Source organism: Lineus longissimus, chromosome 11 (assembly GCF_910592395.1).
Source record: "Lineus longissimus chromosome 11, tnLinLong1.2, whole genome shotgun sequence".
In the NCBI taxonomy this organism is placed as follows: domain Eukaryota; kingdom Metazoa; phylum Nemertea; class Pilidiophora; order Heteronemertea; family Lineidae; genus Lineus; species Lineus longissimus.
The window spans coordinates 16,654,400-16,667,854 of NC_088318.1; the positions used below are offsets into that span (position 1 = coordinate 16,654,400).

Sequence of the window (13,455 nt, forward strand, 5' to 3'; positions counted from 1 at the left end):
AAGTCGGGTGCGACAAATCATCGTTCAGCACTCCAACAGGACTGACCGTGAAAACACTCGACGGGACTAGTTCACAGACTTCATTTAAAATTCTTAAGTTTATGATCTTTGAAATGTATTAGATTATGGCTTTTTCTAGCTGCGTCTCTTATTCTTCCCATTCCCATTAATGGTAAATAGCGATGACTCAAGCAGTAAGAGTACAAGCACCCCTACTATACCAGACACACTAAATCAAATAGATATTTTAGCGAATGATTAAGTTGGCAATAAACTGACTAATCGGCTGAGCGCCAGTAATTAACAGTTAATTTGCTAATGATTCCCGGAGTGTTGGTTGTAACAGACATCAATATAGACTTCCTGGTCCACCTTCAGGCAAAAATTGTCGGTTTCTAGTTTTTTGTTCAAGTCTACGACAGATGGAGCTGAATTTTTTCATCGTAGACCAGTTTGGCTGCCATGCTGCACATTTTCTACAGAGAAAGAAATTATTCACAGAAACGGAGAATGGATTAAAATGTTAGCTTCTCAGGCTTTTTACAGTATACCTCTATCATGAGACTATGAGCACGCGGCCAGGCCCGAACACCACAACCTTAGAGGTGACCAGTACTGGTAAAACTTCAAAGCTTTGAAAAAATAGGTACACCCCGTAAAATCAACTAACAAATCGTTCTCTTGGCCTGTGATCAACCTGAAATGAACATTTTATTATATTCTGTATACATCCTGCTCCAAAATGATTTAGGCAATACCAATTTGAACTTGGCCCCACAGTTTCCCGAAATTCCCAACTTTGAAGATATTTCCGAAATATTCCACGAATGTACTTCAGCGATCCTGTTCATGGCATCCTCACGATTTATGTATGACGAGCGTGATCCCAGTTTATATGGCCGCTACGAGGCGAAGGTGCCAAAGATTGGTTCGCGTGTACTTTAAGCATGGTAAACACAGACTTTCTTTCATGTTTTCACACTCTTGCTGTCTAATGATTTATTGAAAAGCAATGGAGGCTGTGCTGAAATCCTACGACATCCCATTTTCCCATTTTTCCTGGATTGGGGTGAGGAGGCTAGGTAGATGTCAAGCGATTTTTGTCCTAATCCGATATCCAATATGGCCGCCAGTATGTTGTTTACATATGACATAAATCATGATATAGAATTAATGATAATAAATATTAATTTATTGCTCCAACTTGAAAGTTACATAAATCTTTCGGTGATAAATACATGTTTTTTTTACAAATTACAAAATTATGAAAAAGTTACAAAAACTGTACAAAAATGCCAAAAGCCTTTAGCCTAACAATCTTTGTGCACCTACATACAAAATTTACAAATGAATATTTGAATTCAAAGTTAACAGCAGCTGTCGTCTGAAAAAATGCCAGATCTTGAAAGGCAGGTGTTAAACAGAAAGAATTGAATGACCATATGCAAATTTTGAGACCGGAATTGAATATTCAGAAACTGTCTTAGATCGGAGAAACTAGAGTATTTACTCTTCATGAAAAGAAGATCAGGATCAATTTGAATTTTGTGAACACTCGAAGACATGCCAATCTGGGAAAATGTCATGACACATTTTGCCCTGGATTTTTCCCAATGTAATATTTTTAGTCAGAAACAAGGTTTCCAACAGCTCTTTCTAAGTCTATACAATTTCCTGGTTTGACCCTCGAGCATCAGTTTGCCAACTGACCCAAAAAAATTTCTATTTCAGAAAAGCTTTTTTTACCAACAGAGCAGCCTGCAGTGCCTAGGAAAATGATTGCATTGCAAACAAAACAGCCACAATCTGGGATCAGTCATAAATTTACTAAGATAACCTGTGTCCATCTGGTAATTAGGACAATATGACATCATATGCATTAAATGTCAGAGTTGACTAACCACCAGTTACTCCGGTTTAGCAGGCTCAAGTCAGTTCATGCATGTTTTGCAAGTTATTTGTTATTGAAAGTCGAAACTAAAGAAAAGAAAAACCTGTCGCCAACAATTGATTTGTTGATGAAAAATAATCCAAATGCAGAAAGTAATAACCAACAATATGTACATGCAGCTTTTGGAACGTTCAACACTTGACATCAGCATTCAGAAAAACATCATTCCTGGCTTGTATTTTGTTATCTCCAGGGGCATATTTAGTAGGGGGTGCAGGGGGCTCCTGCCCCTCAGACATTGCTGAAGGACGTATTTTTCAAGCAGATCATGACCAACAAAGTTGAATACAGCTCTGATCTATGTTGCTATGTTGTACCTTCATATCTAAGAAGGTATATATTTGCAGGACAGATTGCCTCAATTTCATGAAAATCAAACCCACAAAAAATAATTACTTTGGGTACCAGTAACAAACGTTTTAATGAACAAAACAATAACCTGAACTAAATAATATTGTTTTCAGAATGAACTAACTTTCCTTTGATACAAAATATACAATTTCATACAGAAGTTACAACTTTTTGTTTTACAGACATTCTTAAACTTGCAGAATCAAACAGATACATGTACATTCAAATACCCTGTAAATAGCATTCATTTCAATTTCCTATTCTTATAAATGGTTGGAAGACATCATCCTATCGTAGCATTCATTTAAATTTTCGCCCTTGAACTGGTTCGAAGACGCCATCTTATCATCAACTTGATTGCAAATACTTTATTTAGCTTCCCCGCAGAACATCTTGACATAACAACCCCAGACGCACCAAGTTCTAAAATAAAAGATGCTACACTATGCACTTATTAACCTCCAATATAAGGATACTTCTTCATTTATTATTTGTCTTGGTGAAAGATGATGGCTAGGCAGATGTCATACCGAAAGATGCTAAGGTGCTTAACAGACACAGTCAATGTGAGTGTACCCAGCAACCCCAAAACTAGTCAAAACTTTTCACCATCTATGCAACGCGAGTACCATTGACGTGCTACACAGACTGTTTAACTAAACCCAAAAGCAACAAGGAGCTCTTTTCGTTCGCCAAGGCTTGGAAAACATCATTTTTAACAAATAAACCATTAAAGGCTATTATGGGGCAGATATCAGAGAATCGTAAACTCTGGCATTTGCGATAAAACGTAATGATGAAAAGAAGAATGTATTCAATCTTTTCTTCTGCTCAGTGGAGACACGCTAGATTTTGAGAGGACCAGAAGGTTGAATGTGTGAAACTGTAACCAATCCTTTCGCAGCAACAATGGGCTATTCTCACAATTTTTAGCAAAGTTTGTTTGTCCTAATCACATATGCAAAGAAAAGGGTACTAGCATTTACGTTAAATATAAGTGTGGAATTTTCCTGAGCAACTTGAGCAAAGTTACAAACATGGACAAGGTCAACAGGAGGCGAGAAATATTTCACAAAAATCAAGCTTGGACTATTAAGCGTCACCATGATAGTGAGGTTAAGACTGACTTGCCTATCTGACTCAATTATGGTCATCTATTATCATCTTCATATAAAAGGAAATCTATCATGAAACGTTTATAAAAACGGCAAGTTTTGATCGGCCCGGTTAAAACTTAAGGTGGAAATAAGCTTCCGTTGATAAATCTTAGCAGAAAATAAAACAGTTAACATTTCAGTTTTTTTAGAAATTTTCGAGAATCACAAAAATAAAGCAGAAACATTTGGTGGTTTACAGAAGTGTACCACCGATATGGTTCTAACATTTGAAAGGATACTAGTCCCAAGTGATTCTTGTAATGCGATTTGTATCCACCACTACTCTGCCTGACCTCGTAACTGGAGCGTTATATGGTCCTTACTACCTTTCAGCATAAGCTCGGATGAGAATCGTCCTGGACGGTCTGGCCGGAACTCGACTGGCATGCGTAGGAAGTGACGGGACCTGAAAGACACAAGAAAGATAACAACATCAGTTCAAGAAAGATAACAACATCAGTTCAAGAAAGAAAACAACATCAGTTCAAGAAAGAAAACAACATCAGTTCAAGAAAGAAAACAACAGCAGTTCAAGAAAGATAACAACATCAATTCATGAAAGAAAACAACAGCAGTTCAAGAAAGACAACAACATCAGTTCAAGAAAGACAACAACATCAGTTCAAGAAAGACAACAACATAGTTCAAGAAAGACAACAACATCAGTTCAAGAAAGATAACAACATCAGTTCAAGAAAGATAACAACATCAGTTCAAGAAAGATAACAACATCAGTTCAAGAAAGACAACAACGTCAGTTCAAGAAAGATAACAACGTCAGTTCAAGAAAGATAACAACATCAGTTCAAGAAAGATAACAACATCAGCTCAAGAAAGACAACAACATCAGTTCAAGAAAGACAACAACATCAGTTCAAGAAAGACAACAACGTCAGTTCAAGAAAGATAACAACATCAGTTCAAGAAAGATAACAACATCAGTTCAAGAAAGACAACAACATCAGTTCAAGAAAGACAACAACATCAGTTCAAGAAAGGCAACAACATCAGTTCAAGAAAGGCAACAACATCAGTTCAAGAAAGACAACAACATCAGTTCAAGAAAGACAACAACATCAGTTCAAGAAAGATAACAACATCAGTTCAAGAAAGATAACAACATCAGTTCAAGAAAGACAACAACATCAGTTCAAGAAAGGCAACAACATCAGTTCAAGAAAGACAACAACATCAGTTCAAGAAAGACAACAACATCAGTTCAAGAAAGACAACAACATCAGTTCAAGAAAGATAACAACGTCAGTTCAAGAAAGACAACAACATCAGTTCAAGAAAGAACACAACATCAGTTCAAGAAAGGCAACAACATCAGTTCAAGAAAGACAACAACATCAGTTCAAGAAAGGCAACAACATCAGTTCAAGAAAGATAACAACATCAGTTCAAGAAAGATAACAACATCAGTTCAAGAAAGACAACAACATCAGTTCATGAAAGACAACAACATCAGTTCAAGAAAGACAACAACATCAGAAACGAAAAGAATTTTAACTATAATTTACTGTTGGGAGATGGCACGTCAAACGGGTTAAAATCTAAGTTCGACTAAGTTCAACTCGGCAAAATGATAATGATACTTAAGTAAACAATGGCACGTGGTGGCTGACGAATCCACAAAACCACCAAGTGGGTTCGCTGGGTACAAGTATCAACGATTAGAAAGACTCAAACATGTTAAAGAGCGATAAGTGGTGTTCTGTTGGAAGTCCTGTATGTATGCCGCAACTTAATTGAGAGGTGCAGAAGTTTCATTTTGATATTTTTGTGCTATTGCCAATCCCTGACAAGAGTCAATGACGGAATAAGGAAATCAAAGATAGAGCCAGTGCTGTCACCAACATTGTGTTGCATATAGGACACACTTTATCAAAATTTAAATCAGGCTTAAAATCACTGCACCACTTTTTTTGGCCAAGGAAGCAAATAAGCGATGAATGCTTTTTTAAACACATAATTCGTTCAACATATAATTGCCCCTTCAAAAATCTTCAGAAAAATTGGTGATAAACCGAAAAGCTTTCCAGACATATAGACACAAAAGTTGGTGCGGCGTTCTAAAGCCTCTCTAAGTACTGTGATAATCGACACAAAAAAGTCTGGCCCGAGCTACATCGAGGGATCACGCAGTACAAGTAGCTTGATAAGTACTTTATAAGATTTCTGCACCAGATGACCGAGGAGATTCCCAATACAGAGTAGATGAAACATCTTGGGATTTTACACGTTAAATAGATTCTTTTCTTCCAACTACGCTAAGAGAGACAGCTATTAGAATATTGTTTTAAGCAGGTGGTAGTCGGGGGGGGGGGGGGGGGGGAGGAGGCAGACTCGGAGGATATGAGTTTGAATCCATAAAGGAGCTATTAACATTCACTTCATGGTTATTCTGAGATGGGACAATGCCCCTGAGTCATGCCAAATAATTATTTCAAATGTACATTTCAAGCACTCTTATGATGCATCTACGGTAAAAATTTCATGATTCTAGCTAGCAGCGTTCATAAGATATAGCCAAAAATAGGTTTTCAAAGAGCGCCACCTATATGGCAGACAAGCAGTCAAATTGCACTAATTTTCATTTTGAAAGAAGGTCTTGCCTGGGGGTATCCACACACCAAGTATGGTTAAGAAACGTGCCACTCTTTAGCCAAAGTTAACGACAGACGACGATGACGACAGACACCACGGTATCGTATAAGCTCCCCTGAAAGGTGAGCTAAAAAGTTTCTTGTCTGCTTTGTATTTTCCGCCCACACTCCAAGTTATCAGGCAATACAGTTATTGCCTTTCTCGATATTTCGTACAAGTGGTGAATTAACATTCTCGACATGACAGACAAAGTCGCGACAAATATTGTAAAACCTTCCAGTCGATCTCAAGGTCTATTTTCAAACAGACCGAGAAAGATGTTTCCGCATGTACATGTACCTATTGACATAACGTTCAAATGCCAGTAATTTGCCTTTTGACACATTTCAGTGCTGTTTGGACACTTGCCCATCATTTTTCTCCCCATTTTCCGACACTTAGGAGATGCTGTACCTACTGATGGATGCCAGTTCTCTGGTTAAAGACGACCGGGTCATGAAGTGCATAATGAACAGTTTAAGGGGGCCAAAAACCGCAATTGCCACAACTACCTGAACCATGGCAAACCAGAGATGAGTACATCTTGATCAAAGCACTCTTGTGGTGGTCAAGATTCATGTTGACCGCAATGAGACTAACCGCAGAAGAGCTCTTATATATGCTTTGATCACCCTTTTGAGCGAACATGCTCTATTTTTACCGATCTAAGGCAGTTTCCGAAACACTCTGTTACAAGGCCCTATCAGAGAAAGGATGCATCATGACCCAAGGCAAACTCGATTTCCCCAACCTATTGTCAACCCAAATTGAGTAGTTTGAATAGCATCAAACAGCCATGTGCGTAACATCTGAAATAACATTCAACAGAATAGTCAGAAACGGTCTAAGGTTGGTGAAAGTAGAGTATCTTAGAGATATCAGACCAGATTGAACAGTTTCTGCAAAATGTTTACTGGAACGATTGGTAAAAAAGATGTCTGCGCACGCAGTTACAATATTTGACCGCAATATCAGCAAAAAAGAGAGTTACCAGTAGCACATGACAGTTACCCGATAGAATATCGTTTAGGGTTGCCTACTTGGATAATGTGTTTTTTGGCGTAACGTCTACTTCAAAGATTTGACGTACGGGTTTTGTGAACAGGATCGCACACAGCAGGAGTTTTTGATGAGTCTCGTGTCATGTTTCGTAGACACAGCGTCAACTTGAAATATTCATATAAGTTCCGCGGAGACGCAATATTACTACTCGCTCGAGTTCACAAGTCGGGGAAAAAATTGCGGATTTTTGAAAAATTTGACGCTGCTTAGGAAGTCTTGCTGAGCTCATCTAATGTCGAACACTCATCATAGATAGTGCGGGAAAACATTTACAATCAGACAGGATTGCAGCAATCTACAAAATTAACACCAAAACGTTCCACTTGGGGCTCGAGGGCCACTATTATTGTTTTATTCGGTTAAAATTGATCGCGAGGCAACACAAGGCAACACAAATCGCATTCGAAAATCTGGCTGAGATACAAGAGATTTTGAACTCAAAGGCAGTTTGCTGGCTGTAAACAGTGACATATCTGCGATGCTAAGAGTAGGGAATTTCTATCAGCGTCAGCACTGGATGATCTCAGGATGTACCCTGTCGCTTACTCTTGGCACACGCCACAACTTCTGAAGCACATTTCAAGTAAACAGCACCGATTACCTTATGGTGATCAAGACAACTTGGAATTTGTTAAACTCCACATACATTTAAGGTCTCTTTTCATCGATAGATGATCAGAATTCATACCGACAACCTAAAGACTTGAATGAGGAAGAAGATATCAGGAGGCTCAGCACCACTATGTGATCAAAGCATTCGACACCATTTACGCAGCCAGCCTACATGCTTGGTGCGATGACTTCCGATCATGGAAATAGCCTACCATGTCATCATGATGTTTATTGCACTATCTGAGGTGTCATCATAAAGAAGGGTGCCTGCAGACATGGCCACCACCACAGTTTTCCAGCTAAATAGTTGCCCCATGCGGGAATACTTTACGATTCTTGGCTAATCATTGCTGATCAGTGTCATATACAACCACTGTGGCCTTGACGGTCAGCAGCTTGGAGAGTTACATCCTTTGGTTGCATTCCCACCACTGGACTCATTCTACCTGACGAAGGTGGAGAATGATTTCTCCAGGCAAGAGAAGAAGAGGTGGGACTTCAAGGGAATGTTACTTTTGCAAGGATTTGGGAAAATTTGGGAGGGGCAAAAAAATTTTCAAATTGTTTTTGAAAGCATGGGAAAATGCACAACAGAAGCCAACAGTCCAAGATTATTTGAAATATGGAATTTCATTTGATCAAAAACAAGTTTTAGTATGATAAGGTTAATATTTACATATTGCCATCTGAAGCCATGGTGCGCTGACAGCGAAGTCTACAACAGCTAATGGAGATGGGTTCCCCTGGCCAGCTGACAGAACCGTTATATATGAATAGGTGCCAGGACACTCGGGAAGCTGACAGCGTACAGGGGTCAGTGCGTTCAGTACAAGTGGAAGCGAATTAGTGCCAATTGCGGAAAGATAAGCCTGAATGAGGCTTTAGTTGATTTCTATCAATTATTTGCCGCTTTTGTAGTCCAAGTGCGATTGTTAGTGGTGAATTGGACATCTCGACTTTAGGGTTACGGGCGGGCATGAATATGGAAGTGGTCATTGGAGGAGGACCATCAGTAACCCAGACCTACTGCAAGATGCAAAGCTAAAGCAATCTCTGAAGTTGTAAGGGAAAGGCTGGCCAGGTCACGTACTACGCATGCTGGCCGACTCCTTGCCTAGAACAGCATTGACATAGCGAGAAAGGCGGAGGGGCAGACCGAAGGAAACCTGGAGACGATCCATGGCGAAGGAACTCTGAGAGAAGGGCCTCACATGGGTGACAGCCAGGTGGAAAGCTGCCCACCGACTTGAGTGGAGGACCCTCAACATTGATCTATCAACGTTGATCAAATCAATACTTCAAAAGTGGACTCCCTGGCAGTTCTGGGACACTCAAGACCATTGTAAACTATCCAGTAACCGCTATTAGCATGTTTGCAAATCACATCAAGTCAACTCGTCTCGTCAATGAGTTATGTTGAAGCTAGTGACACCTGCTAGAATAACTCAGAACCTTCCATGTTGTTCTGATTCACAACGGAACTAAATAAAATTTCCTGCTCAATCTATCAGACGGGCGATTATTGTTGATGCTTGTTTATAGACGAGCATGGAATTGCAATACGGTAGGATGAAACGGGTGAACAAAAATCATGGCGAAACTACTGCACTTCGTTAATTTCTGGAGAAGATATATAGAACATTCCCCGACAATATCAATATTTTCTGATACCACACAGACACCTGGTATAAACGAAAACCTCACTTAGTGATACTTTTTTATGCCATGTGATACTTTTTATCGCAAACAAGTTATTGAGGAAGATTTTGATGAAAGTGCAGGGGGTGGGAGGTTCAGGTTGCTCGAGACTGACATGATGAACCTGTGGAGGTTGGAAAGTAAACAGCTATGTCATCCAACCATTTAGACCCCGGCCGTTAACTTCTTAATCACTGTCACTAAAGATGTTCTTCTTTTTTGCGCCATCTATGGACCAACACCCAATACCCACAACATACCCCTTCCTGAAACGCTCAAAATTCTTAATGTTCTGAAGATTTCATGACAGTTCCTCATCTTCGTCTAGCACTTGCAAGGGTCATATATACCTGACCACCCCAACGTGCTAAATATTTCCTAAAAGGCATACGTCACAGATAAATTTCACATCAAACCAAAACAACATTATTCTGAAATGTTTCTTCTGTTGTTGATCAACTTGATGCCCAACGTGTACAAATCGCCGTTGCAAAGTGTACAAATCGACAAAGTTCAAGAATGCCCAACATCAACAGAAGTCAGACGAAACATGTGCGTCATTTCCCAAGATTCATTCCAAAAAGTACAAGCGCCCGCTCTATTATCCTGGAACCGCCGCAGTAAATCAGCGTGCAAGGTTTATCATCTGATTGCCTGTCATATCTTTCATGATCGGAAGAATTAATCAGGATGATATGCCGGCTAGTTGCATAGTTTATGCTCGGCCGAGACTGGTGAGCGGATGTGTACCTGCATTGGGCTCGTGTAAAATCAACAGTGGGAACGGCGCTTAAAATATTATGTTTGAAAATCACATAAATCAGTGGTTGCGAAATACCAGCAACACATTTGCTTTCTTAAAATTTCTCAAGATATCCCTGTAGCTTTTAGTTGCTCAAGATTTTGAATTCAAAGCATAAAACACGTTTCTGCCAATATCCTGTGACATTCCTACTGAAACTGTCAGTTACAACTCTTTAATAGAAATAGCCACGATTTTAAATATCTACAGCGTCATGCCATGGTCATGTTGCAGTCTGGCAGAGGATTATGAGTGTGAAGTTGGACAAAAGTTGAACACAATCCCAAGAGAAAACTCCAAAACTTCTCTTAATGTCAAACTCAGATTTTCATACTTTTCAATCCCATACGTTCGGTTAACATGACGACTGACGTAATAGTAAATGTATATCTATTGAAAAGATAAGGCGGCGTCTACAACCAGACTATCGATATCAACAGAGATATCAGAGAAACCCTCTTTTAAAACGATATCAGACATCGCTTTGAATGAAATAGCTTACTGAAACTTCAATAGAAGAAAAGTTTCAAAAGATGATTGTCATACAACATCAAAGTGAGACATTCCTGGTATAAATAAACATCTTTTTTTGCAAATAAAGGTCTGTCTCCAGATAGAAGAGGATCATTAATATAGTAACTGCTAAATCCTGTCTGCGAAACTGAAAGCCACGTTTTCCCCTTCCAATTTTGGTCTGGTGGGCAAAATATCATCTTTATATTCATCACAAGACCATTGAAATATAGCACCAGACCATTTTCTTTGAAGAAGTGATCATCTTTCTATTAAAAAATATCGGTCCACGACCAAACATTTCTCTTACCACCAGAACATCCAATTGAGGTTAGCTACAATGTCAACAGAATCTAAGCTTACCAACTGGCCAAAAGAAAACCGAGCAGAGAACACTGTTAAAGATACATGTACAGTACCATGGACTTTCAAATCTACAGTCGCAGTCACAATTGACATATCCTCTACTCTCACCTCGCTGCGCCAGAATGCGCTTGTGTGCCGCATGAGCAGCATGCAGCTTGCGCACTGGTTGCTCGCATAACGCCTTGAAGGTTTTTTCTCCATTTCATGCATAACATACGCAAAACATGTGGATGGTGAACGTCAGGGCAGAGATTAGGCAGATCATTGTCAGCTATTGCGCAACCTACAGTATTCTAGACCCAACCACTGCGATGGAACCCCCCTCGCATATGAATGAGAAAGATCATACCGATCTACCCTGGAATTGAAGATTGATGACCAAAACAATCCATCTTCAAGGTTGTCGCTGACTGTGACCGATCACTGAATTGGTGTCATTCGATTTGAATTAATGATCCAAACACCTCCTCACAAGACTTAACACTTTGACTGCCGAATAAATTTTTTCAATTTTAACAAAAGTTTCATGTTCAAACAAGACGAATGAAGATAAAGTGCCGGTTCATCAACACGTCCGACTGAGACTTCCAGGCAGTGAGAGATGGAGACGGATGACTTCCTTCCGTGATCTGCGATAAGCTCGATAAGTCAAGTCACGTCACTGGCCTATCCTTAACCCCTCCTTTTACTCTTCAGCTGAGCACTCCATGTTCTATCGTGAAATCTTGTTAAAACATACCATGGTGACCTTTTTTCAAGTGATCAGCCTGATCCTATCTTGTAGTCATTCATTGAAAAAGTGCCATTAATATGAAACGTCTGATGACTTTTAAGATCATTGCATTTATTTTTTATTTACCCACTCACATGCAGAGCAACTATTGAAATGGTCCCTTAACTTCCTGACCTATATTCTATTGACTCTTGAGAAAATCCCCGGTTTGCAGACCGAGATTAGCATGCATTTTCAGCCCCCCAACAACATACTGTCAGAACTGATCGGTTGGCAGCCCTGGTTTAATGATGCAAAACTTCACTTGCTACTGATCTTAAGTGGAAAACTGCAAATAAGTCAGTTAAGATGCATACAATTCAAGAGAAAAATATAAAGCTCTTGTCCAGAAAGAAAGCTCAAACTATGCAGACAATAACCACTCATGTACTCATACTATTTGTCTAAAAATCAGAAATTCACGACTGCCGACTCAGTCGAGTGTGCTAGCGATTTTTTACCGGCACATTTATGAAAATGTAGCGGTAACAAGATTAGCAGGCGTCTGGTTATTATCGATCATAAATATAAATTGAGCGCAGCCACCTTGGGCTAGAGACTGATCTATCATGGCAAGATCTAGATCGAAATGTCTAAATATTAAAGAGTTGGTGGTGAAGTTGGAAGGAACAAGACAGTGTTGTCTCGAGAGGATGATGTTTTTCTTCGGATCGCTGTACTGTTCAGGAGTATCATCCCTTTGTATGCATTAGCAACATTACTTGCGAGACTTTCTGTAGCAGTTTCTAGGGTCCTGATATATGAATATAGAATGAGAGCAGCCGCCTTGTGACTGATCTATCAAGGGGCAGCGTCGGCGCAGTGGAAGAGAGTCGGCCTCATGGTCAAGAGGTCGTGGGTTCACCTGGCCAAGTTATGGCTTGGTTCCCCTACTGGTCGAGTTCAAGTGAGCGACTTCTGGTTGCCAAACATAAATTTTCTACTCAAAAAAACTAATTGCCAATAATGATAATAAATGCACGTACCTCAGAGATGCATGCAATTAAGTATAGGAAGTTCAGAAAACTAATTAGCTCTTGTTTACAAAATACGGAAAAAGTTGTGGTGGGGAAAAGTCTGGTTTCATCACTGTTTGCGCGTCATATCTCTCAGAAAAGTCTGACCTAATATCCAGGCTGACGTTGCTTTTTATGCGTCTGGAAATTCTTCGCTCTGATTGGTCGCATTCTACACGAGTTTATGCAAGTGATGACAGTTACATGTTTATAACTTTGCGTTTTTTACTTTGTTTATGAGCGCTATCGGTGCAAAAAGGTGGCAGGATGATCCTCTGTTATTGACAAACAGACCAGGAGCCAATTACCTGACAGGTAAGAGCCAATTACCTGTCACCCAACGCAAAGTACAACTGCATGCACATGCTGCCTTTTCTTCCCCTCATCATTATGCTAATGTTTGCTGACATCAACTGTGTCATCTTATGTCTGGTATAGATGACAGGTATTGACAGGTATGATTGGTAATCTTCATGCAGACTGAAAGCGCCAGCATTTTTTGTTAG

At 39.7% G+C, this 13,455-nt stretch overlaps 1 protein-coding gene across 1 annotated transcript in view; it reads right to left on the reverse strand.

Annotated features, from left to right (window-relative positions):
• Positions 1 to 1,187: 1,187 nt before the first annotated feature.
• LOC135495313 (uncharacterized) overlaps positions 1,188 to 13,455 on the reverse strand; it is a 51,718-nt gene continuing 39,450 nt past the window's right edge. The window contains exon 35 of the mRNA XM_064783777.1: positions 1,188 to 3,865. Within this exon, the coding sequence (XP_064639847.1) occupies positions 3,739 to 3,865 (127 nt within the window). The 3' untranslated portion in view covers positions 1,188 to 3,738. The remainder of the gene's footprint in view (positions 3,866 to 13,455) is intronic.